Genomic DNA, 26,003 nt, shown 5'->3' with positions numbered 1-26,003 from the left:
TAGGGAGATTTGCTTGGTGATTAGCAGCTGTAAATATGCATTTAAAGCTTTAGAGAGAATGAAATGCACCAGGGGTATTATTATAACTATAAGCGGGATAATTCCCAATGTTACGAGTGCACTTGGGAGCCATGGGTCTCCAAGACCCAAACCAATCAAAATCAAATTAATCAAAGAAAGACCCCATTGAAGGAGCCAAATCGTTTGCTCAGTGATCTTATGTAATTGAGTTTCAGCTTCCCCAGAAGTGTTCATTTTATGTACAGCAGGTGGTGTTGGCCACAGAACAGCTCAGCTAAAAGATAATCCTGTTAGAAAGAACAACTTTGGCCAGAGAGTTTAAGGATCTTTGCTGGGTAGCTAGTGTCTTTGCAACAGAATCAGCAACGTTTCAAGAGTTAAGGAGAGGTTTCTGATCATACGCCCATTGGATTTACTCCTAAGCCAGGGGTCATTCAGGTTTTTAGTGCATATGGGGTGAGAATCTTCTAGCCTGAAATAAAAAATTGTTCTAAATTCCAGAGCTTACACCCCCTAGCAATGGCCTGGGAGATATAGGTGATGACATTATCTTTCCAGGCCAATGCCAGGGTAAAGGAGAGGAAGAAGAGAGAGTTTCATGTTTAGTTAAAGTATAAAATCTTGATCCAGTGTCCTGAGTGGAAACAGTCTACTTTGATGTTAGCTACTTCTCCTCCCAGCCAATTTGATTTGGATGTTCTCCAGTGTTTGCACAGGACCCACCAATTTTTGCAACTTTTTGGCTTCTAAGATTCCTGTTAGCAATAGTCTTTACTGGACCCAGTCCAGCTCAAGTTGGACCCAGTCCAACTCCAGCTGGTAACCACCAACAATTCCTGGGGAACTTTGGACTCGGGGAGAGCACTGAACCAGCAGACCTCAGCAAATGAAGACGGCAGCCTGATTCCAAACAAATGGGGAACTACTGTAGCCACGGCAGTTCCCAATGTGGAATTTGGAGAAAGATTCCAAACAAATGGGAAACTGCAGACTAAATCACCAGCAGTTCTCAACATAGAATCTGGGGACAGAATCAAGGGCTGGGGTTTCCAAACAAATGGGGAACTAACTGGAAAGCCAATTAGACCAGGAGCTTGACGCAAAGAGAGCAGAGCTCACAGTCATGAGAAACTTCCCCTGGCCTCAGAAATGGTGAGAAAGACAGTGAACTCAAAAAGAGGTGTGTGGGTACCACACTTGTCTTTCTCATTGTCCCCCAAAGCCATCAGAAATTCACTTTGGATCCCACCACTGCCACCAAATCTGTTAAAAGCCAAAATTCAACTGAGTACACTTGAAGATCTAATTGGCTTTATTCAATAATTCATGAACCGTCAGTATCCCATCCAGCAAGTAGAAAAGTGCTCTGAGGAGCTGTACAAAATGGAAGGCTTTTATAGGCAGAAGGAGGGCGGGACAAGGAAATTAAGAAGGTGGATTATTTCGAGCCAGGTCACCTTCCCATAGAGGAAGGCAGGGGGTCTTAGGCAGATTACCTCATTAGTGCTGACCAGGAAATTCCAGATGGATTGGCTTAAAATGCCACTCCTGGGGGCTGAAATTGCAATTAGGTTAAATATTAAGTCCTGGAGGGGCTTGGCACAAGTGACTCCATTTGGGGCCTGTTGTTTCTTTCTAACAGGGGTCATGGTGGGAGGCAAGCCAAAGAGGTGAGGAGAGACAGGATGGAAAACAAGTTGCAAATGCTAGTTTCAGCCCCCATCATCTGACTCCCAGCAATCAGGCTCTTCCCAAAACCCGCTCCTCCTCCAACCCCCACCTTAGTGGGCAGTACCTCCATCTACCCTTTGCCCAAGCCTTCTGAGGAGGAACCCCTGACCCCTGCCTTGCTTTACCTCTCTTTCCTCAAACTTCTGTTGGGAAACAATTCCCCACAGGTCTCCTGTGTTTCCGCAGAGGAATTGGTTGCTTTTTGTTCTGCGTGATCTTTTCCAGCATGCCTTGGAATATGTAACTTCTTCTCAAAGCACAGGCATGGTCCAGCATGATAAAGATAATGTCTCTCTCAGGAGCAAAGGGCAGGCTTGCTTGTTGCCCATCAGAAAAGATTGGGGTTCCCTAAGCTCAGGGTTTCCCTTCTGTAATTCACCCACTCAGTGTACAGGTACCATCTGCCCCTTTTCATGTCACCCTGTGGGATTTGGGACTCAAAGAGCCAAAGCAAAATACTTCTACTCCAGTTTTCTGCTAGTGCTGTAATACATTGTCCATCCTCTCTGACCCATGAGTCTTGTGCCTTCTACCAGCATCCAAGAAACCCCAGCAGGCTGACTGGTGGCTTGCAAGTAGGGTGCAATCTTGGACCTTTCACCATCCTTGACAGCTTCTAACTCTGTCAGTTCCACCTTCCACACATTTCTGGCATCTGTCCACTTCAGGCCCCGTCCTGGCTGCCATCATCTCGTGCCTAGAGGGCTTATTGTTGTGGGTTCCTATCAGATCTCCCCCTTTCCCCCCAAGAGCCCTTCTCTTCCCTAGTCTAGCCTCCTCATGCAGCTGGAGGGACCGTTGTAAAGCCCCCATTGATGTCCAGTGCCTTGTTGCCTTGGCTCTTCGATGGCTCCTATCATTTGATAGAGTATTCTATGACCCATGTGGTCCTTGCCGACCTCACCACCTACCTCACGCTCCTCCCCACCTCCTACTTTATGCTCTAGTAATACTGAATTGGTGGAATCATGCTGTTCCCTCTGCGTGGACCATCCTTCATACTTTCTTCTCTGGAAAACTCCTACCCATCCTTCAAAACTTAGCTCAAGGTGAACTTTCTGAAGCCTCAGCGACCCCTCAGGGACATAGTGTTGGAGACATAGAGGGTGGGTAGGGGAGGGGCAAGGGCAGAGGACAGAGCGGAGGGACTCTGCTCGCTCTACCCTCTGGACCCCTGCTGTTGCCCCGTGGGGAGGAAACAAATGGGTGAACACGGCTTGCCCTGGGCAAAGGCTGTCTTTGACCTTCCAGGGACTCAGTATGGCAGGTTGCCATGTACAGCTGGGCGGGTCGTATCCTGCACAAGGGTCCTCGCCGAGGAGGGCAGTGAGACTGAAATCACGCTGTGTGCCAGGGCAGAGGGGTCCTCTGCCCACAGAGCCCTGCACTCACAGGACCCTGCCACCAGAGGGCGTCTTTGAAAGGTGTGAGAGCCTCATCTTGCAGCATCTTGGGGCATCTGCTGGGACCCCGACAGGAAAACAATGCAGGAAATGCTGTGATCAAGGTTCTGGATTCTCCCAGATTTCTAAGCCTTTGACTCTGATCCATGGCTCCAGAAACCTCTCTGAGATGCTCCAGGCAGCCTGTGGCCCTGAGGGGTTTCACTCAGCCAAGTGCCCCCTTTCCCTCTGAGAATGCCCCTCTCCAGGATCCTCTGAGGCCTCTTGTGGGCACACTTTCTCTCACCTGCCCTCCTCTAACTGAATCTCAGGACCCACTGACACATCACTGACATCGTAGAGTAAAGGTCACAGCCGCTCTTCTCCGCTTCTGTGACTAGGGACCAGCCTTTAGCAAAATGCAAGAAGGACGGATGGGGGGAGGGTTGGGTAGGAGATCTCAGATTTGGGTGGCTGGGGCTTCCGTCTGCCTCCAAACATTTTGTCACCTGAGGCCCTGGGGGTGAAGATTTCTATATCCCAGGCCTTTGCTCCTTCGGGATTTGGAAGGACGTGGGAAGGCACAGCGCCCTTACGCTGCCTGGGCCGCCCGTGCTGGGTGGACGGGGGGTTCGTGGAGTTGATGTCCCCGGGAGCAGTCTCCAGTTAGGAAGTCGACAGGATGTGGAAGACAAATACACCAGTTTCCGTGCGGCAATGGGATGGGAGGCAGGTAAAGGAGAGCCTTTTGCGGCAGCTGGGTCCCCATGGTAACTTGGCCCCCACCCTGCAGTATCTGTGAGGTCACCCTGCCTCTCCCACCTGGAGGAGGGGTAGGAGGGACAGACATGGAGGCCGTCCCTCCGGTCAGATCCAGCCTCTTGGGGACTCTGCCGGTGGTGGTGAAGCTCTCCGCACTGGTGAGTGGGGTTTGGGGGGCAGGGGGCGGGGGCCACCTCAGAGCTGCTGGATTCCGCCCGCAGATGAAACACGGTGGCTGCCTCCCTCCCGGAGTAATCCGACTGTTCTCAGAAGCCCCACCCGCAAGCCACAGTGCTGGAATTTTCTCTGTAGCGGGTCACTCCTGCGGGGTGAGCATTGCCCTTCCCACCTGTCTTTTTCAAACATGCAAATGCTGACCATCGGGGTCCCGTCTCCAAAGCACAACCCCTCAGTGGGCTGAGTTATCGGAAAAGGGTCCCCTGGGTCTGCTCCTGTGGCAGAGAGAGGGGAGATTACACAGGGCAGTAGAGAGACAGACATGGTTGCATTGGAATCTCAGCTACTCTACTCTTTAGCTGTGTGACTTGGAGCAAATTGTTCCACCACTTCGAGCCTCTGTTTCCTCTCCTGTAGCCTATCTTATAGGATCATGTGGGATATAACAGGGTTCTCTCCTTCCTGGTTTCTACCTCACGAGCTGAGGGGTGGAGGTGCAACTCCTGTTTTCTGTTTCCATCTTAATTCCTCTCCTAGCTGGACCCCTGGACCTCCTTCCTTTCTCAGCATTGCTCCACCCCCTTGGCTCTGCTGATCCCGCCCCTAGTGGGGCACACAGCCAACCCTGGGTGACTGCCTTCCACACTGTCCCCTAGGGCTCCAGATGGTCCTCTGGACCGGGACACGTGGGGTCTGGATTGGTGGGTTGGCGATGCTTCGGGGCTAGAGGCTTTAGGGCTCTGATGAGGGGCTGTTCAGCTCCAGGACTCAAGTGAGTCTCATTTCCAGCCTCTTTCCCCATCCGGGCCCACTCTTCCTCCCAGTGGATGGGAGACATCACATCTACCTTGTCACCCAGGACAGGAATACAGGAATCTGGACATCTTCTTGGGTTACCCCCCGTCACCCCTCACAGTAGGTTAGTCATTCACTCTGTCACTGTCCCTGTGCCTCACATCTGTCTACCCTTAATGGCACTGCCTTTGTCCCCAGCTGCCCTCATGACACCAAGAGGCGACTGATAAGAAGGAATCCCAGGTGCTTGGGAGAAGGAAATGCCCTGGGTTCAAATCCGGCCGGAGTAGAGGGCCGAGGGCAATCATCTTTCCTTACATAATAATAATGATGATGATAACAGTAATAAATCAACCTCCTTCAGTCTGGAGGTTTGTAAATAACCACTGAAACCCAAAGGAAAGGGAATTCCTCGGTGGTCCAGTGGTTAGGACTCAGCGCTTTCACTGATATCAGCCTGGGTTCGATCCCTGGTCAGGGAACTAAGATCCCGCAAGCCGCCTAGTGCTACAAAAACAAAATGCAAAACACAAAACAAACAAACGAACAAAAACAACCCAAAGGAAAGAAAATCAAATATAATATGAAACACCTCTAAAGCTCCCTCCTGAGAATGGAGGCCTTCCAAGTGACAGATAAAGATCATTCTTGGGGGGGGGAATTGAGCGGGGAGGGCCCGGCCCAGGGCGACCTGGCATCCCCACCCCCACAATAAAACTTGGGACAGGGAGGGCTCCTGCCCCAAGTGAGTGGAAACAGGTGATGACCGGCTCCTCCTCCTCCTGCAGCTGGCCCAGAGCCGGGCCCACCTCTGCAGTTTCCTGCCTCTCAAGACCACCCTCTTTAACCACTGGCTGTCAGGGCTGACCCAGGAGGCCCAGGGGTCCCACCCACCCGCCAAGATCTCAGCCTGCCCCGCGGGCCGGGTTCTACAGGCTGGGCTGACACTGATAGAAGTCCCTGTGTGGCTGGTGCGGCGGGCGCCCAGGCTGGTGTGGGCAGGCGTGCGGGGCTGTGCCCGGGCCTCGGGCCTGGCCCCGAAGCGGCTGGGTGCCTGGGAGCAGCTGAGCCTCTCTGCGGCCACCTGGACAGACCTGCTCTTGTCATGTCTGCGCAGCCTGGCTGCCGGGCTGCTGCTACAGCTGACCTGGGGGCTGTGCCAGAAAGCCCACTGCTGCAGCCTGGGCCGGCTGCCCAGGAAGGTGGGTGGGGTGGGTGTGGGACAGGCTGGGGAGGGCAGGCCCGGGGCACTGGGCCTGGGCTGGGGGGCACGGAGGCTGGCAGCAGGTAGTACGGCGTGTGAGCTCCTGGTGGTCACCTGCCCATCCACCTGCCCCCCCCAGGCTCTGCTGGAGAACCGCGTGGTGCTGGGGACACTGGCGCTGCTGAAGTGTCTGCACTGGGGTGTGGAGAGCATGGCAGCACTCACCTCCTGGCACCTGGCCTACCTTGTCACCTGGACCACCTGCCTCGCCTCCCTCCTGCTGCAGGCTGCCTTTGAGCACACAACCCAGCTGGCCCAGGCCCGGGAGGCTGAGCCCCAGAAGGCCTCGGGGCTCTTGTCTGAGTCCCCGCTCCCTGAGGCCCCGGCCCCCGAGGCTGGGCCAGTTCTGCCAGAGCCTGGAGCTCCTGTAGAATAAATGTGTCCCCATCTGCCTCTCCTGTCTGATCTGGCCTAGGGTCTCACTCTCTGTCCCTCTTCCGTACTGGGCTGGGGGTGTGTGTGTATGTGTGCGCGTGTGCACCCGGGCGTGTGTGTGGGTGCATGCGTGTCCTAGGGCCGCCTCTGGGAAGGAAATGACCTCCTGTGAGCACCTGATATGTGCCAGGTAACCCTTGCAGACACTTTCCGCACATAATTTTGTTTAAACCACTTACCAGCACAGGCATCCAGATGAGAAAATTGAGCCTCAGAAGGGTGAACCTTCCCAAGGTCCCAGAGTAAGTCAGGGGAAGAGCCAGCACCGGACCCTAGGTTTTTTTTTATCTCCTAGAACCCCTAACTTTATCGAGGTCCATGTCCCTGCTTCTCAAGACTTGGTGCCCAAGGCTTTAGGGATGATGGGTAGTTAGAGACTCTGGCCTCTGGGGGGTGCCAGGGCCTCACATTTCAGAGATTTAGAAAATTCCTTTGAGGAGTAGCTACTCCTGGGCCAGTCTGCAACTAGCCCATGCATCCACTCACATACTTGGCCACTCATTTTCCCACCCACCCATCCATCCATCCATCCATCCATCCATCTATCCATCCATCCATCCATCCATCTATCCATCCATCTATCCATCCATCTATCCACCCATCCACCCACCCACACACCTACCCATCCATCCACCCACTCACCCACAAATCCATCCGCAGATCCATCTCCTCCCGGGAGGGGGAAACACCCGATATCTCAGCACTCAGCCCTAGCTGCTCAGGTCCCACTGAAGGGGCGCTGACGTAGCCAACGCAAGCTCAGGCTGCAGTGGGTCAGATCCCCCTGACGGCACTCTTAGGTGAGTGATTCTGTGAGAGGAGGCGGGGGGGACGGTTTCTTGGGAGTTAGTGATCACCGCTTACTCATTCCCAAGCCTGACGGCGGTGTGAGTGTGGGAAGACCTTCTAGAGAGTTCTGCCCTGCTTTCTCGTTCTCCATTCTGGTTCCCAGGGAAGTTAGGGCTGGATTCCTGCCCTGCCTCTCACGTAAACCTGCAGATGGCCCAGGGTGGCTGTGGGGTGAACTTCCAGGCCCTTCCTCTGAGTCTGAGGGGGCAGGCCCGGCCTGCCCCTGTGGGGAGACTCTGAAGGGCTCCCAGCTGGCCCACCAGGCAGAACACCTGCTGGGGAAGGCCCGGCAAGGTCCTGGTGAAGGAGTCAACACAGCTGGGATTCCAGAACCCCCCCACAGCACACAGGGAAAGCAGGGAGGGCAGAAGTGTGTGACATTGGCCCACTGCTGAAGGTGGGGACTGGGGGGGATGGGAAGGAGGCCCCAGAGCAGGCCTGTGAAGCTGAATGGCCTTTGAGCTGCTGGGGCCCAAGATGGTGCTTGACAGGGCTGTGGCCTGGGGGTGGGGTGGGGGGGCGGGGGAGCTGGGAGGCAGGGAGCAGGTGGAGAGGGGCCTCAAAGGCCAAGAATGGAGGGAGGTGGCAAGTACCTGTGCCACCTGGGGAGAGAGGACAAGATCCAGGATGGAGCTGGACACCAGTGATGAGGCTCGTGTAGCCCTTGGCAGCGGACGGGGGTGGAGGGTCATGGCCGGGGAGGGGAGGGGGGTTATTTTTGCCTTCTACTAAAAAAAGTTGTTGTTGTTGTTTTAATTACCTGAAGTACAGAGATGTTAAGGTAAAACTGTTTCCTTTTCTCTGGTTCTAAACTTCTGAGAAACAGGGTGAACTGGGTGTGGAATATCTTTCCAGTCACAGTATAGATGCAAACCTGCGTGTGTGCACACAATGCACGTGTATATTGTACTGATAGGGATCCGGTCACACTGTACCTGTCGTTAGGCCTCCCCTCTGGGCCTCAGTTTCCATGTCTGTGCGACGTCGGTGACCTGGTGATCCCCGATGAGACGGCCAGCGTTCAAGGGACCTCAATATCCTGGACGCCCCAGCTGGGAGTTAGTTGGTCGCCAGCTGGACAGGAGGGGCCGGCCTGTGCAGCTCTGTTGGGCTCTTACATGAGCTGAGATCTGGCTGCATGAAGCTTACCCTTCCAGGCCCTGAGCATAAGTCCTCCCGGACCTTCCAGGGGCCCTGGCGTCACGGGGCCAGGGCTTGGGAAGAAGGGAGGAAGGTGTGAATCTGCCCTTGGCTTTTCCTCACAGGCAGTGGGAAGATCAGAGGCCTCTTGGGGTCAGACAGCCTCAGGTTTGAATCCTGGACCCACCACCTCCTGTCTGTGTGACCTTGGGCAAGTCCTTAACCACACAGGAGCCTCAGTTTCCCCACCTGGGAACAGGTACAACCATAGCCTTGGGCCTCACTGCGCTGTGCTGGGCCTGTGCATGAACCGTGCCAGGCCTGGTGTGGGAGACGCTGGGAGCCGCAGCTCCCTCTCCCGGGCATGCGGCCTTGCCAGGGGCTACGGGGACCTTGTTCTGAGGTCGAGAGGGCGGGTGATCAGTCCATCTGTCTCAGGCCTGAGAGTGTGGAGGGGCCCTGGCCTGATGGAGGAAAACAAGTGGGGGACGGCGGGGGGGAGGTGCGGGCAGGGTGGGGGGACTGGCTGCAGGGCTGGCCAGCAGCTCCACGCAATCTGTCTGCTATGCAGTCCCAGGCCTGGCCTGTATTTATTTATGCTGAGCGTGTATTTATATCAGCCCCTTTCTCATTAATAGGGCAGGAAATGGCTGGAATTGTTACATACCTGGCGGCCCAGGGGTCCCGCTCGGCCAAGACACACAGGGCCCTGGACGCCCAGCCACGATTGTGAGGGACCTCCTCCTCAGCCCCAGGCCTAAGTCCCTGGCCTTTCATTGACCCCGACACCCCCACCCCTTGCACTGAGCACCCATCTACTTCCTTGGGATCCTAGTCACCCCCTGAGCCCACAGCCCTCGGAGCGGGGCTCATTTCAGGTCTGTCCCTGTCCTCCAGCTCCTGACCCCATCCGAACCCCAGGAGGGCCAGTGGTGTCAAGGTGCATCTCGGAGGATGGGGGAGTACTGGGCAGACCCCAGGCAGAGCAGCGAGAGTATGGGATGAGAAGTCAGGGGATGGGATCCTGGAGTCCTGGGGTGGGGCTCTGGGCAGAGGAGGAAGGGAGCGGATGTGAGAGGACCCTCCTGAGGCTCGGGGGTCTTCCCAGGGCTCTGTTCCCCACCAAGCAGAGCTACATGTAGGCTTGGACAGACCCTGCAGCCCACGGAGGGTGTGTCTGTGTTTACCACCCAAGAGCGGCCTGACAGGGGGTGGGGCTCATCCGTGTCTTGCCTTCTGGGCTACCATGGCTAAATGAGGCTTCTCCACTCAGGGCCCGGCAGCCCCCTCCTCGGCTCTCACGCTGCACGCAGAATCAAGCCAGCATCTCTCTCCAGGCCCCAGCTCTTGGGCGCGGGCCCCAGGTGGGGCTGCCAGAGCTGAGAGGCGAGGCCCCCTCTCCAGAGCACTCGCCTGACATAACCTATTAGTGCATCTCGCCTCGGGGCGGCTGGGCCTGCCCACCCCTCTCCTCCGTCGGGCCCAGAGGCCTCCTCTAGGCTGGGATTCCCAGCATTTGCTGCGGGCAGGTGGGCCTGACCTCCAACCTCTGCCCACTGTGGCCGCCACGCCCTCTTGGTTCAAGAGTCCAGAGCTGGGGCCACTGTGCAGACGTGGGCACTGAAGCTTGAAGAGGATGAGGGGCTTTCTGAGGGCCTGCCCTTGGCCTCCAGCCTTGCCCTCTCAGCCGCACTGCTAGGGTCTGCTGGAAGGCGGCTCCGGACATTGAGGAGGGGCTGCCGCAGGGGCTTCTGGGCTCCTCTAGGCTGTCCCATCATAAGGACGGATGCGCTATGTGGGGAGAGGAGGGCCAGGCCCAGGGACGGTACCCCCTCGGGGCTCCCTTAGGAAGGCTTTCCTCAGACACTGTGTTGATCCCCCAGCCTGCAGAGCCCCAAGTCCGGGCCAGGGGCTGGTCCCTCGTGCTCCTCCAGCCCTGCCTGGCCCAGCCCGGGCTCCTCGGGGAGCTCCCATCTCTGAGATGGGGATGCCGCACCCACACAGGAGCTGTGGGGAACCTACGTGACAGGTAAGGAGTTTGCACGTGGCGTGCATACAGTGGCGCTCACTTCTTTTGTGTTTTTGTGTTTTATTTTTTTTTTTTTTTGGCCACTGCCACGTGGCATGCAGGATCCTTAGTTCCCGGACCAGGGATCGAACCCGCGCCCCCTGCAGTGGAAGCAGGGAGTCTTAACCACTGGGCCGCTAGGGCAGTCCCCAGAAGCACCCCTTTTCAGCTTGGTGGCAGAGTGCCTGGGGTCGGGGGCGGTGGGGGGCAGTGGCCTGGGGTCTTTTGCCTAGCTGGGCCCCTGCCCCTCCACTCCCCGGTGGAGCAGCTCTGTTTGGAGGAGGAGGAGGCCGAGGGGCGGGGCCTCCAGAGCAAGGCTGCAACCTCTGAGATGCTCCTGGGGCTGGACTGTGTCCCCGCACCCCAGGGACGCTGACTCAACGGTCAGGGCAGCGTCTCCTCCCACTGCTGCCCCAGCTAAGTCCTAGGTCGCCTAAGTCTGTGGCGGAGAGCGTCTGGGTAGGGGTGGGGAGAGGCAGGCCTCCAGCCCTGGAAACTGCACCCCCCCCAACAAGCTGCCCGTAGTCTGAGGGACTTCAGACCCTTTGTTCCCATTGGGGTCCTGCCTGTCCCCAGGCAGGACTTGCATAACCCTGGGCAGGTCCCTGCTCATGTAATGTGGCGGGGGCCTCCGGGCGCGGCGGCTCCTGGGTCAAAGTTTTTGTGAATCCTGAATCCCTCTCGGCCCCGAGGCCTGTGGGCTAGGGTTCGGGGTGCTGGAGAGGGTGTGAGGAGGGAGGCCCTTTGGGCCAGGTCTCAAAGCCCCGGGGCCCCGGGCCTGGGTGCTGCCGCTGAGCCCCAGAGCCCTCCTGCTCCGACCGGCACACGTCTGGAGCTGCGTCCCGGCCCCACCCCAGGCCCACATCCGGAGCCCAAAGCCGGCTAGCGGCTAAACGTGGAGCGTTTGGGCCCCGAAGAGCCTGCTCCCAGGTTAACGCAGCCCATCTGGCCCCTGGCCGCTGCTCTGCTCTGTCTCCACAGCGGAATGCTGGCTGCACATCTGGAGGCCGGAGCCCTGGGGCCATCGCGCCTCACCCCACGCCCAGAGGGAGTGGAGCTGGTGCTGCCTGGAGCGCCCTGCCCTGAGGTGGGGTTCCCGCGTGTAGAGGGCTCTGTCTTCCCTTCTGATGTCACAGCTCATAGGGCTTCTCCCGGGGGCTGCCTTGGGAATAGCTGAGTTTTGACATAATGTAGACACATGTCCCCTGATGGGAGTGGTGACAGCTGCCACTCTGCACCAACTCAACCGGCAGCCACGTGGCATTGCTTGAAAGAGCCTGTAGGGCCTCCAGGATTTCCTGCCTGCCCCCCCGCCTCCTGGGGTGCCTAGGGTGCTGCAGGGTGAACCACCCATGGGCTGACAGTGGGACTTCACTGGGTCCCTGTCACGGAGCGCACCTCACATGACGTGCCCACCTGTCCCTTCCTTTCTACCCCCTTCTCTGCCAATACATGTGCTTGGCAGGATGGGGTTACATGTTTCCAGAGGCCCCAGACTCAGCGAAGAGAGCCTGGAAAAGCAGGTGGCCTGAGGGAACTGGGGCTGGTATGTGGGACAGACCACGTCGGGGCAAGGGGCTCCCGGGGCAGAGACACAGCATGGGGCCTCCCGGGGGAAGAAGGCAGGTCTGGGTTGGAGGAAACTTTCATGCCACGGGCACTGGCCAGCGGTGGCCTGGACTGGTTCTTCCGCTATGGGGGACATGGGACCCTAAGGAGTGAAAGAACGTGGGATTCTCAAGTGATTGTGGTAGTGAGCTCCTTGTCACACGGGGATCCAAGCCGGCAGGGCTGCTTACCGTCAGGAAGATGGCAGAGGCTATTCTCACAAAGAGCCCAAAGCTGTGTTAGATAGCTTTCTATCACTATATTCCAGCCCTGTAATTCCAAGCATCTAGAATTCTGAGACTCCTTGCCTTCTACGACAGGAGGCAAAAACTACCATTGGGTGGAAGCCAGATATTTGGCATGGAGGGTTGGCGGGGAGAGCAGAGGAGAGAGGGACGGGGAAAACGCAGAGAAGTGTTGCCAGCCTGTGGCCTGGGGCTGAGGGCTTTGCTCCCTCCCCGCCCAGAATGGCCTCCGCTCTGGTGCTGGCCCAGCCTCCGAGGCCTGGGATGTGAGCACACAGCCGGCCGGTTCTGCATCCTGTGGTCAAGCTTTATTGGAGCGTCACTGGCCCCAGCTGAAAGGAATCCTTTATTGCCGTAGCCTCCAGCCTGGAGGCCCTGGGAGCAACACGCAGTTTAGACCACAGAGCTTCATGCCTTCTTCTGCACCTCCTTAACTCATGGAAAATCTGAGTCAACAAACATGCGAGACGGAGACACAAATAAAAAATAACGAGGGCAAACATTTACTGAGTATTCACCGGGGGCCAGATACAGTTCTGAGGCCTTTACTTGTATTAAGTCATTCCAGCCTCCCTGGAACAGGGTACCGTTGTTATCATTAATCCATTTTACAGACGGGAGCCTGAGGCTTAAGGTCCGCTCAGCCCTTGGGTGGCAGGGCTGAGATTCAAACCGGGTGGTCTGCCTCCAAATCGGTGCCCTTAACCACTTCTCCTCCCTGCCACTCTGCAAGTGGGGTGGGTGCGGAAGACAGAGAGCAGACGTAGAGACGGATGGCGTTGGGGCGTGGGGCGCGGAGGGCTCTGAGGCCCTGAGAAGGGATGCTGCCATGCCCAGCCCAGGAGGGGAAGCAGACCAGCTCAGTTACGGGGGTCATCCTGTCCTGTCCCCCAGGCCTTCAGATGAGGTGTCGGGCGTCCAAGGGTGGTCCCCTGCCTTGTCAAGCCTTCCGAAGTCAGAGGCAGGCTTTGCCAGACTTGGAGCCGGTTCCCCAGGCTCTCCTGGAAGGCAAGAACCTGGGGCTGCTAGGGCTGTGAGGGTCAGCCCTGAGCCCACCTGCTCTGTGGCCAGTGTCCTGGGGGGACACCTGCTCCTGAGGTGGGGGCAGTTTCGAGAGGTTCACTCAGAGCTTCCAGGGCTGGGGCTGGCGGTCTCCATGGATGTGAACGTGTGTAGGGGGCTTCCCTCTTTTCACCTCTGCTGCCATCTGACCTGCCAGAGGAACTAAGCAGACAGAAGGAAGAGAGGGCATTCTGGGGCCATGGGCCTCATCTGTGGACAGACGGACCTTCCTTGTTCCACTGGTACCTTCTTCTTTTTTCTTTTGGCTGTGCTGCGCAGCTTGCCGGGTCTTGGTTCCCCGACCAGGGATTGAACCCGGGCCCGACAGTGAAAGCGCAGAGTCCTAATCACTGGACCTCCAGGGAAGTCCCCACTGGTACCTTCTAATAACGTCTCTCACCCAGAGCTCTTGCCCGTCTTAGGCACGAACAAAGCAGCCATCCTCACTGGGTACTTCCTTTGTTCCAGTCACCACCGTGAGGACTTGGCCACAATGGAATATCTCACTTAATCCCCACAACTGTGGCAGGAAGGTGTTCTTATCACCCCCATTTTACAGATGAAGAAACTGAGGCTCAGAGAAGGTAAATCACTTCTCCACACAGCTAAGTGATTCAAGTCCAGGGCTGTCTGACCGCCCCACCCCTCACTGAGCCCCTAATGCCCACCCCTGCCAAGAGGGCTGGGAAGAAACCTACCCCCATTCCCCAGACTCCTGGGGCTGGGCCAGGCTTCCCAGAGCCCCAGCCCGATGCCCCCCGTTCCCTAGCTGGGCTGGCTTCAACCAGGCTCAGCCTGGCCTTTAGGGGCTGGCCGGGGGCCAAGGAGGAAAACAATGGGAGAGAAAGGGAGCGGAAACCCTCTGGAAGTGAGCGAGGAGGGAAGCCAGGCTGCCAGGGGGTTCTGGACAGGCTGGGTCCCTGAGTCCATGGGGCAGGGGGCAGTGGCGGGGGTCAGGGTGCCCAGACCGTGCTTCCTGTGTGCGTTTGAGGTGCTCTGGCCCAACCCTGAATGGGGAGACCAAGGCAACAAGGACCCACATGGGTCCCATCCTGTGGTCTTAGGGGTCTTGGCTTTCTCTGGGGGACCCCTAGCCTGAGGAAGTGGAGGAGATCCCTGGAAAGACCCAGATTAACTTGCCTCTGCACTGCTGAGTTTGACAAGAGGAGGAAGCTGCTGGTTCAGCCTTGACAGCATCTCCTCTGCCCCCGGGCAGGCTGAGAATGTTGGGAGAAGGGGAGGTGGGCTCAGGGCCCCTGACTCGGGCTGCACAGAAGGCCCTCGCTTGACCGCCCCCCCCCAGCTGGCCCAGCTTTCCCCACAGGCTCACCAGGTGGGCTTCCAGTGGCCCCTCCTGGCCCCTCGTCCCTTCCCCAAACCCTGGGGTGCTGTCCTTTGACATCCATTATGTTATTAACTGGGGGGAGAGCACAGGTCACTCCGAACCCAGGGCCCTTCTTCCGCTGCTTGCCAAGGTCCCAGCGCCTGGACCACCTGCTCTGTGTCCATCCTGGTCCCCAGGACCAGGTCTCTCTTAGCCTCGGTGATCTGGTCAGTGACCTGAGTGTTCAGGATAGGAGACTGGTCCTCAGAGTGGCCTTTGAATGCTGTGACCCTGCAGCCTCGCTCACTCAGGGCCATCACCTTGACCCCCAGGATGGCAGGGTCCAGCCCTGGTCTAGGTGTCCGGGCTGAGCCCAGGTTTCCATCTGTGACTCTGGACTGTCGGGTCAGCAGCTCTCGTCAGTTGGCCTGAGGGACGCCATGGCTGAGGGCTCTGTCTCCAGCCCCTCACCTGGGGGTGTCCCTGTCTTGCTTCCCATCCCAGCAGCCCCTGGCCTCACCTCAGGTGCATCTCTCTCCCTCTAGGAGCCTCTGTCCTCTGGGCCCTGCTCCTTCCCAGCCCGGGAGGGGCCCTCAGGGGCAGCTCTCACCATTCACGTCTGGGGGGAAGGAGATGATGGTGAACAGGCGCTCAGGGTGGTGGGGGCCTGCCCTCCTTCTCCATCTGCCCGGGGGCCCAGCTTCCCCTCTGTTTCCTCCCTCTGAGCTGAGGATTGGGAGGAAGGGCTTGGACCATGCTCTCAATCCACCAACACTCTGGAGGCCTCCTTGGTGCCAGGTGCTTGGGGTGAGCCCTGGTTGTGCTGTTAACAGGTTCTGGTGCCTTGGATCACTTACTGCCTGCTTCTGGCCTCAGTTTTCCCCTCCGAGGAATGGGGTTGGACTTGAGATGTTGATGTGGCCTTCCAGCTCTTGCTGGGGTGAAGCTCACCTCTCGCCCTTGTGTCCAGGGCCCCCAGACACACACACACACTTCTAAGGCCACAGGGCTCCCTGACCAGTCCCCGAGCTGTGACCGTGGCAGTCTTTCCGGTCTCCAGCCTGGTGGGCCTTGTCACCAACAGTGAGAGGGTGGGGGTGGGGGGGGTGGAGGTCTTCCTGCCTCCCCAACTCCCCCTCTTCAGGGCCAAGCAGCAGGGAGCTGGTCAGGGAGTGAATCCTCCCAGACAAACCAGGCCAGTCAACAAACAGACGACCAAAACAACAAGGAGAGATTATGAAATCCAGATTCAGGGAAAGAGGCCACTCCAAGCCTCTCTCCAGGACAGGGGGCAGTGAGATTGGGCCAGTCCTGTGGGTCAGAGACGGCCTGGCCCAGACTATTTTTGTACTGTCTGGGGGATGGGGGCTGTTGAAATCCCAGCTGTGTTTCACCAAAGCACTTACCCCTTAAGCCCCGGCTCCATGTGGTGCAAATTCATTGTCACTTAACTCATCACTCAAGGCTCAGAGCTGCACCCCTCCCCCCTCCCAAGAAAGACAAAAACACACAGTCTCTGGCACAAGGGGGAGGTGGGCTTAAGGGGCTGTGACAGGCAGGCTGGCTGTCTTGAACTGAGCTGCCCGCCCCGCGCCGGCAGGCGGCTGGCCCCTCCATCTTCCCGCCTCCTTCCATCCAGCCCGGGCTTCCTCAAAGGCAGGCTGCTGTGCGAGCCCCACTGTGGTCGGGTTGGGAGCCTGGGGTCACTGACAGCCTCCCCACACCCCCAGCCAGCGCTGGAAACAGGAACCTGCTGAGCCCCGAAGCCTGGAGGTCACCACGTGGCAGTGTCACGTGCGGGTGTGTCCGCACCAACAGCACAGGCGATTTCCATCTGCTTTATCTCCTTGTTGCTTTTCACGTTTGTCGGCTTGTACCTGGTGTTCCGCACCTCGGGGCTGTGCTGGGGTTGGTGAGGGGAGAATCAGACCGGATGGGAAGCGTTTCTGCCAGGGCATTTAGTCTTTATCAGACGTGGGGACGGAGACCTCTGCTTTTACAAACTGCACTGACCCCCCCCGTGGCTTACTGAGCCGGGTGGCCATGGCCGAGGGCGCATCTGGTGATGGGCTCCCCCAGCCCTCCCCACCCGCATGTGCACTGATCCCTCAAGCCCTTATTTTAGCCGACACCAGAACGGCTTTTCTCAGGAGGAGCTTCAACTGGGACAGAGCAGGCCCCCGACTGCCATGTTATCCCATGTTGGGTGCCTCTCTCTCCCCCTAGACCGTGGGGGGCAGGGTGGGGGGTGACCCACTCTGGATCCTCAATGCCTGGCATGGGGTTTGGCCTAGAACCCAAGTGCGGCAAATGCTTGTTGAATGAATTAATACATTTCTCAAGTGACCTCCAAGTGCTATTTGCATTATCTTCAGGCCAGATTTATCCAGAGCGGCGGCTCTCCAGATAAATATTGACAATCTGGCTTTTGTATATTCTGCAGTCAGGGACAAAGCTCCCTTTCTGATTTGGGCAAGAAGGAAAGCTCCAGTCCCTAGAGACAGATGACCCCTGAACTCTCCTCTCACCACATCGGGGATGCCTGTGACCCCCCCTTGCTCTCGTGACCTCTCTGCTGGGCCGCCCCATTAGCTTTGGTTTCTGGTCCCCAGAGGGAGGGGGGCAGCAGGGTGGAGCTGCAGGATTTTGCTTTCCTGGGCAGGGTCAGGCAGTTCCCGAAGCAGCGGAGTTGTTTGGGTGCAAACATTTCCCTGTATTGTCCGGCTTCAGAAGGCAGCCAAAAGTCTAGGCAGGAGGGAGGGAACAGCAACAAGATTTTTCTCCCCTCCATCCCTAAGAGACAGGAGCCTCAAAGCACACATGTGGGGCTTGGGAGGTCATGTCAGGCCCAGGGGGATGCAGAGGAATGGGGAGGAGACAGAATAGGGGGCTCAGCTGGGCAGGGCTGGGGAGGCAGGTGGATTGATCTTGATTCAAGTCCAGCCAAAGGATGAGGCTATACCTGCCCCAGGGGATGCCTGGAGATGCTGTCATTTCCTTGCAGGCTGGGTTTTCCAGACCAGCCATGGTTTTCTCTTCTGACTCAGCGGATAGCCGACCTCCCCTCTCGGCTAAGCTTGCCCCTCCTCTGAGGCTTCTGCTCTTTGACACCTTTTCCAGGGTAGGTGGCCAAGAAGATGGGGCCTCCATGAGGTTGAGAGAGGGATGTCCATGCAGTATGTTATTTAGGTCTCAAAAAATGCCTGAGTTACGGATAGGGAAGCTGTGGCTCAGCCAGTAGCTGGGACGGGAGAGCCCAGAGACCTCTGCTGCCGTAGGGTCACAGTGCCCAGACCACCCGCCCCTGTGGATCTCCAAGGTCCCTCCTCTCTCCGTCTTGGGGCCTTTTAACAAGATGCTCCCCTGACTTCTGCTTTTCCTCCCTGGAATTCCAGAAAGAAGCTCCTCTGTGTCAAGATGGCAGTGGGCAATGCCACTTTGCATTTTGAGTGTGTTTCCCAAGTGATGCTTCATGGAATGTTGTTTTGGGAGAGAAAAAAAGATTCTGGACCCAATAAGCTGGGGAAACACTGGATCTGACAAAGTCAGACAGGCTTCTCTCTTGCGGGACTTCTCAGAGCCTTCAAGTGTCTACTTTGCTCTACTAAGAAGGAGCCCCGATGTGCAGTGTTTCCCACACTTATTTGATACTGGTGCCATTTTTCCTCCCGAAATCTTTCCTAGGAAAAGTGGGACATACTTTGGGCCATGCAGGTTTTGAGGACACCTCAGGAATTCTTGGACTTGAAATGTCCAGTCACCCAGCAGAGATGGTGACTGTGGATAAAGATGCTTCTTTTATCATGTCGAGTGGGAAATTATCCTTTCGACATCGGAGGGAGTTGGCCAATGGAGGTTCTCCGGTATCAAGCAAGTGTGGAGATCCGGCCACAGGATTTGCCTTCTCTTCCTTGACACTGAATGGAGAAGAGCTGGCAGGTGGACAGAACAAGGAGGTAAGAACAGACCTTGCTCGTCTCTCTAATTTATTTTGAAAAGATGAGTCATGATTCGGTCATCTGTGAACAAGATTGGGCAAGATCCAGGCAGTTGGGAAGTTGGACTTCACTCATCAAGTTGGTGTGAAGTTCTGGAAAGGGCGATCCCAGCTTCGGGAGAGATCTGATTCCAAGACCGGATTTTGGGGTGAGTTACCAGGACTCAGGACATGCTGGGTTCTTACCATGTAGCTCCCTGTCCCCTCCTGACAGCTGGAGTCCCTGGACCGCACTGGCAGGCTCAGTTCTGCCCCAAACTCCGGGGACAGGCCTGACCTCAGCTAGGACATTTCTGAAGGAGCCAAGTTCATTGTCCAATCTTATGTCCTGGCTCTAATAACAGAGGCTCAACTTTGCTCCCAGGGCCTCTCTCATCAATTCTTCCCCAGCATCAGAGTCCTGAACCCCAGCCGTGTGCTGGGGACATTCTTGCCTGCTACTGGATGTCCCCACCTGTGCCCTCCTGCTTGGTTCCCAGGTCCCAGATTCCTGACACTAAACGCCACTGACCTGCTGGACCCCCTTCCTCCCATCCACTCTGGCTCCTCCTTGCATCTGCCTGGGCCCCAGGCCCGCTGGATGGGCTTTCTGCAGGTGATGTTGTCCGAGAGTCTATGCCTCCTCAGAGGGAGTCCAGATGTTCAGCCCACAACTCTTCCGGTCTGCAGCTTTCTTGGACGCCAGCCAGCCAAGAAGGAACCATTCAATTCGAGCCTGGGGATAAGCCCAGACCTCTTGAAACTCATTCACTCACTTGTTCATTCATTCAATTACTTATTATTTCTATCAGCGTTTGTGGACTCAAGCAAGATCACACTCTAAGTCAGTGGTGCTCAAACTTGAATGGGCAGCATAGGGCCCTGCGGGGCTTATTAAAACGCAGACCATCGATTTAGTAGGTCTGTGGCGGGGCCGATCATTTGCATTTCTAACAAGTTTCCAGGTGATGTTGCTGCTACGAGTCTGGGGACCACAAAGAGGGGAGAGGTCAAAGCTATTATCAGTGGGCTTCCCTGGTGGCGCAGCGGTTGGGAGTCCGCCTGCCGATGCAGGGGACGCGGGTTCGCGCCCCAGTCCGGGAGGATCCCACGTGCCGCGGAGCGGCTGGGCCCGTGAGCCATGGCCGCTGAGCCTGCGCGTCCGGAGCCTGTGCTCCGCGGCGGGAGAGGCCGCGACAGTGAGAGGCCCGTGTGCCGCAAAAAAAAAAAAAAAAATTAAATAAATAAATAAATAAATAAATAAAAGCTATTATCAGTAATAAAAGCCCACCTATGGACTATCTTACCAGGCCATTGAAACCAGAAGCTTTCACACGAGAGGTCTGGATGGAGTGAGGCTGTGGAAGGACCTGGACCTGAGCAGGGAGAGGGGAGACGAGCCGAAAGACAGACAGAGACCCAGAAGGCTGGTTGGGGATGCCGAGGACAAGTCTGTCTGATTCCTTGGCTGGACCAGCCCTGGAGGTCAAGGTCTGGGGCAGGAGGGAGGCAGGCAGGCCTAGGAAGTCTGGGGCCATGCAGAGCGGAGGCTGGGATTCGGCCTCAGGCCCAATGCACCTGACCCGTAGGTCTGGGAACAATGGCTGGGCCAGTGCTGCCTGGCCTGCTGCCTGGCACATCTCTGTTTTCTTTCCCGGCTCCCATCTCCCCGACCTCTCCTCGCTCACTCTCTCTCTGGCAGGCCCATCCTGTCCGCTGGACCCTGGACAGCACATTCCTTCGTGCTGATCTTTTCCCGGCGGCTGCAAGCACACGTTCTCACAGTGAGGCTAGAAGAGAGGCCAGGGGCCGCGGCGATGCGGACGGGGGCTCAGGCAGGCCTCCCTGGGGCCCTGGACCCTCATTCAGAGACCAGAGGGCACCCGGGAGGAGGAAGGGGTTCCGTAGTATCCAGCCAGCCCTGGGAACTTGGACCGCTTCCTGCCCAACCTTGTGTTTCCTGCTGTTAGGTGAGGACCAGACATTGCGGGCCCCATGCACAGCCCCCGCTGTAGAGTGTGGCCCTGGTCCAGTTGGCGCTGGGCATGGATCTGCCCCCCTTGGAGGAAGGCTCAATGCCACAGAGGAATGGTCCCTTCTGGAACAAGACCTCCCCCTGGGTCAGGCCACCATTCCTGAAAGCCTGTACTGCCTCTCTCTTCCCCATACCTGCATGGCCCCGACATTCAGAGGGACCTGCTGTCCAGCCTGGCAGCAGAGAGGTTGGGGGCTCATGTCCTGGTCCCCCTGGAGTCTTCTGAGCTGTGTATGCCGGGCCGGGTCTCTGTCTTGGGGTCAGGTTCAAGGTTTAATTTGGGATTGGGATTAACGTCAGAGTTCAGCCTGGGCTGGGCTCAGGTGTCAGCCTATATTTCAGGTTGGAGTTCAGTCTGAGAGTGGAGTTGGGGTTCAGTTTGGTGTCAGGCTCAGTCTGGGCTCATGGTGGGGCTTCGCCTAGCGCGGGTGTTGGGCACTCCGGGTTTGGGGTCAAGGCTTGGACTGGCATCAGACTAGGTCCTCAGGGTGTGGACTGGACCGCGTGTGACCGCGCCCCCCCCACCCCTCAAGCTGTTCCCTGACTCCTGAAGCCTCGTAACAGGGCCAGAGGCAGAATAAGGCCTGGGGCTGGGCTTGGCGGCTGGAGAGGGTGTCCGCTTCAGCTCTTTCTTCAGCAAAATGTGTCCTGATGCCTGGGCTGGGCCCAGGGACACAGCGGGTACCACACAGTCCCTTGGCCCTCTCTGGGCCTCAGTTTCCCTGTCGCAGAAGCTCAGTGCTGGCGAGCTGGGCTGCCCTGCAGAAACGTGGATCTGCAAGAGGATTGCAAGGGGGACGGCGGGTGGCGGCCGCTTCTAGAGCTCTGGCCTGGAGGGAGGGGCTGCCTTGGGCAGGGGAGGGAGGAGGGGCAGGCAGGACAGACCTTCCTGGGAGCCCACCGGGGGAAGGTCTGTAGCCAAGGAGGCATCTATTGCCCCTTAGTGGCCGATGGTGCCACCTCCGTAAGCAAAGGGACTCCTTCTCTGGTGTGGAGCCTCCCATGTGACAAACGTGGCTTAAAGGTTAGGGCTCAGGACTGGGGTCGGTAAGAGGTCCCAATCCTGGCGCTGGACTCCAGATGCCCTGACACCTGCCCAGAAAGTGACACCTGCCCTGCTCATCAGCAGGGCCCCAGAACACCCCAACAAGCCCTCTGCACGCAGGAGGGCAGCTCAGGAGACCGGGGCCGCGCTTGGCCTCTGATCCTTCTCTTGCTCTCTTAGCCCGGCCCCCTAACCTGGCCTCCTCCTGTCAAAGCCGCAGACACAGAGAGAAGCCCAAACTGACGTCAGGCGAAGCATCCACAGGGCCTCTGTCTCTCCCAGAAATTTTTTTTTTTTTTTTTTTTTTTTGTTGCGGTACGCGGGCCTCTCACTGCCGTGGCCTCTCCCGTTGCGGGGCAGACCGGGGCACGAACCCGCGTCCCCCGCATCGGCAGGCGGACTCTCAACCACTGAGCCACCAGGGAAGCCCCTCTCCCAGAAATTTGACTCCGGTGCCCAGCGTGGATGTCTGTGGTTTTTAAAAGGTGAAAATGGCCCATAACCCTGCTTCTGTGTCTCCACCAAAACCTGGCAAGATGCGTAGCTTGGGGGAAGGTGGGCTCCAGGATCCTGGTCCTAGACCAGAGTTGGGCTGGACTGGGGAGCCCCTTCCCCTCTCTGAGGTCCCCCCGACCCCTCTCCCCTGTTCCAGCTCACCTGCAGACCCCAGCATCCCACGTTCTCCCGCTGTCCCTAGCAGCTCCTGTCCCCGACCCTCCTGCCCCATCTCCTTCCTCCCAGCTCCTCTCCACGGCTAAGGCCCTGATCTTCTGGGCCCTCCCCATGATGAGGCCCGTTGCCCAGTCCCCCTGGGGGCTACCTTGTTCATGGATCTCTGGGTGCCCCTCCCCGCTGAGACCCCCGCCACACCAGCCCTGAGCCTGGACACAGAAGGTGCTCAGTGAGCCTTTGCTGGCTCAGGATGGATAAATTCCTCCTCGAGTCTGCCCTTTGCTCATGCTTTGCCCGGCTTCGATGCGGACATCTGAACCACCGATTTCTGGGAACCATCCTGTGCCGCGAGCAGGGGCTGCTGGGAGGAGCCCAGGGAGCCAGATGGCCACCGTGCCCTCGGTCAGAATGACCTGGTCCAGCCCAGGGGTGGCCCCTCCAGGCAGCACATGGTCATCAGGCCAGTCCTGCTTCCTGATGCCTGCCCTGGGCACTAGAGCCCCTCCCTTGACATCAGGGGGCCCACAGTCCAGGATGCATGTGGAGAGGAAAAATCCTCCATCTCTGATTCTTGCTCCAAGCCTCTCGATTTCTGCTGTAGCCTCATGGCCACTGCCAGGCTGTACGATGACTCCTGTGGGCCAGGGTCCCCCACACCATGGTCAACCTGGCCATGACCTTGCCTTACTTAATCCCCTTGGTTTCCTGTCATTTATGGAATATGGTCCAAGCTGCTGACGTCAGCCACCCACACCCATAGTTTCTATTCCCTGTCCGTTCATTGCTCCTCTGGCTCCTGCCTGGACTGTTCATATCTCTGAGGCTTTACCTGGTCCCTCCTCAGGCCTCATGTCTCAGCTAAGGCAGGGATAACCTGCAGCCCTGCCTCCCCAGGTGCCCCACTAGAACTTGAGGGCCCCTAAGTGTGGTCGGTATCTGGGAGCCCTGGGCTTGTCCTCAGAACTCTGTGCCATGAGTGTCTGAGCTGCCGAGTCACTGTGTCATCTGGCAGGAGCCGGCATCCTTTGCCCCCTTGTATTCATGAGACCTGGAGAGGGGAAGTGACCATCCCAAGGTCACACGGGCGGTATAGCTCACCCTCTGATTCAGCTTTGCAATTTTCCTTTTGTCGATCTATTGTTGTCTCTACCTGGGCTCCCCTGAATGGGCTTCACAGAAGACTGGACTGTTGGGGAAAACACCTCTTCCAGGAGGCCTTCCCCCGACCCCCCCAACCTTCCAAGCCACGGACACAGGCAGCTGACCGGATGCCTTGGCAACAGCCGCCTGGCGCGGTACCCGTGAGCATTCTCATCAGAATCTCACCTTCACCTCTGTTGCCCTCTGACCATGGGCAAGCCCTTGTCTTTTTTTTTTTAAACCCCAACGTACCTTTTTTATAGAACGAAGGCATTGAACTGGCTGATTTCTGAGGCTCTGCTTTGGAACTAGGGGTTGGTCAGGCACGCAGAGCCCAGGGTCCTGGCGGCTTCCTGCTGTCAGGACAAAGTGTAATTGGAAGAACTCGGAGTGGGAGTCAGCAGTCCTGGGTGAGAATCTGCATCACCCTCTCAGTAACTGTGTGGTCTCAAGCAAATTCCTCTCTGGGCCTTCATTTCCGAAGAAACGGGGAAACCTGCCAGGCTTGGCTTCCTCCAAGGGTAATTAAGCGCGACCGTGGCTTTGAAGGTGTTTGCTGAGTTGAACGGCACCGTGCAGGTGGACGCGCCGGCTCCGCGGCCCACAGCGCTCCCCCCGGGGCCCGGCTCAGAGAGACTGGGAGGATGATCCCCGCGTGGCACCCTGCCGAGGGAACGTGGCAGGTGACTGGACGCTGCGTCCCCAGGCGACTTGTGCGGGCAGCATTCCCGGCAGTGCATGCTCTGTTCCCAGCTGGTCCCACTGCTGGGCAGCGCCCCCCCCAACACTGATGGGAGGGAATGGGGGGGGGCACCTGGCACTGGCCCAGCCTGGCTGGCCTCCCACCCCATGTTTTGTTCGCAGAGTTTGGAATGTCCTGGGACGCGGAGCCAGGCTCCCTGGGGGGACACTGGTGCCATCTCCTTGATCTCATTGCTGGACAGGTTTCCCCCTCATTGCAGCTTGGGACTCGGCAGGCTCCCAGCCCCAGCTGCTGCCAATCCCACTCCGTCTGTGTCTGTCCCGGCGCTGGCAGCCAGCAGCCATGCAGCTGGGAGCTGGGGGGCTTCCTGGAAGGTGTGGGGAGCAGTTCTCCCAGGCCATCTGCCGTGGGCCCCGGGCATGCCTTGAACGGGCTCTCTACAGACCCTTTCCTGCTGCTCTTGTTCACAAACTCCTTTGCCCGTGACCCCCTGGTACTGGGGGTCTGTTTGAAACGACGTTCTCAGGACCTAAGGGACTTGGGAGGGGCAGAGTGGGCTAACTGCTCGGATGGCTGGTCTCCTTAGACGGACGGTCTGTGCACAGAGTGAAAAGACACGTGTGTGTGTGTGTGCGTGTGCGTGCGTTTGCACGTGCATGGCGTCTTTTTGAGTTCCTAGTTTTTAGGATCCCTAGACTTGATTCATTGCAGGAAGAGGTTGGGGGGAAGGGCTAGGGAGGTCAGGGGGTTGGTTCAGGAAAGAGCCCATCCTCTCCTGGACAGCACTTGCCCCTGGGTGGCTGAAGGCTCCGTACCCCGACTTGGGCCCACCCGGCTGGAGAGAGGGATGGTGCGGCTAATCCTGTTGTCAGCAATGTGCAAATGGGTGCGCGTGTGTGCGCACACACCCGCACACACACACACACGAGTCATTCCTGAGCCCCCAGGTCAGGAAGGAGATTGATTCATCCTCGCCTAGCTACGGGACACTCCTGGTGTACGGAGCTCACACCTGGCTGGGTCGTGGGGCCTGGGCATCCTGGCAGTACAAAAGGGAATCCTCTCTGGGGGCCCAGATCCCTGGAGGGACCCTGTGGTCTGTCCTCAGCTCAGGCAGTCCCTGCCCTGATGTAGGTCAGCACCCGCCCCAGGCTCGGGTAAACGCTCTTCTTTCCACATCGTTAACGAGGAGACTAAATAAGTCAGCGCCTCTGGCAGGCCCCCTAGCCCCCCGGCAGGCTGGCTGGAGCTATTAATATTCCCCGCGTTTATGACGCCCCTGGCCCTGCCGATAGGCTCCTCTCTCTCTTCGCTGTTGGAATGAATTTTGTGAATCAGAAGGGGCGGGGGGTGGAGAGGCAGCCTGTTGGAATCCAGGACGATGACATCTCCACCTCCTCCTGCGGCGGGTCTCACTCACTAATTCTATAAAACAGTCACCGCGTCCAGCCCAGCCGGGGGCCGCTTGCCTAGCCCGGCTGCCTCATACCTCTGCTATGCTCTACCTCCCCGGGGGGCTGGGGGGCGGCGCTGGCCCCGGCGCCAATGATTCAGGCCCCCTGACACCTT

The 26,003-nt window shown here is 57.9% G+C and overlaps 1 protein-coding gene and 1 long non-coding RNA gene across 2 annotated transcripts; both read left to right on the top strand.

Annotated features, from left to right (window-relative positions):
• Window positions 1-3,901: 3,901 nt before the first annotated feature.
• TMEM270 (transmembrane protein 270) lies at window positions 3,902-6,523 on the top strand. The gene is made up of 3 exons (XM_024127542.2): window positions 3,902-4,054; window positions 5,657-6,070; window positions 6,212-6,523. Exons 1-3 carry the CDS (start codon window positions 3,902-3,904, stop codon window positions 6,506-6,508), a joined length of 864 nt encoding a protein of 287 aa, XP_023983310.2. The 3' UTR covers window positions 6,509-6,523.
• Window positions 6,524-18,005: 11,482 nt separating this feature from the next.
• LOC129392800 (uncharacterized) lies at window positions 18,006-22,736 on the top strand. The gene is made up of 3 exons (XR_008619435.1): window positions 18,006-19,009; window positions 19,340-19,877; window positions 22,359-22,736. It is a non-coding gene; the product is annotated as an uncharacterized lncRNA (long non-coding RNA).
• Window positions 22,737-26,003: the final 3,267 nt, after the last annotated feature.

The sequence above is a fragment of the Physeter macrocephalus genome, chromosome 14 (genome assembly GCF_002837175.3).
Source record: "Physeter macrocephalus isolate SW-GA chromosome 14, ASM283717v5, whole genome shotgun sequence".
In the NCBI taxonomy this organism is placed as follows: Eukaryota; Metazoa; Chordata; class Mammalia; order Artiodactyla; family Physeteridae; genus Physeter; species Physeter macrocephalus.
Note: the sequence above shows the minus strand (reverse complement) of the source record. Positions and strands in the feature narration are given on the sequence as shown.

Bases quoted from the DNA above. Each gene is read 5' to 3' on its own strand.
- TMEM270 (XM_024127542.2), top strand. From the start codon at position 3,902: ATGGTAACTTGGCCCCCACCCTGCAGTATCTGTGAGGTCACCCTGCCT. The intron at 4,055-5,656 runs GTGAGTGGGGTT...CTCCTCCTGCAG, and splicing joins TGGTGAAGCTCTCCGCACTG to CTGGCCCAGAGCCGGGCCCA. The intron at 6,071-6,211 runs GTGGGTGGGGTG...TGCCCCCCCCAG, and splicing joins TGGGCCGGCTGCCCAGGAAG to GCTCTGCTGGAGAACCGCGT.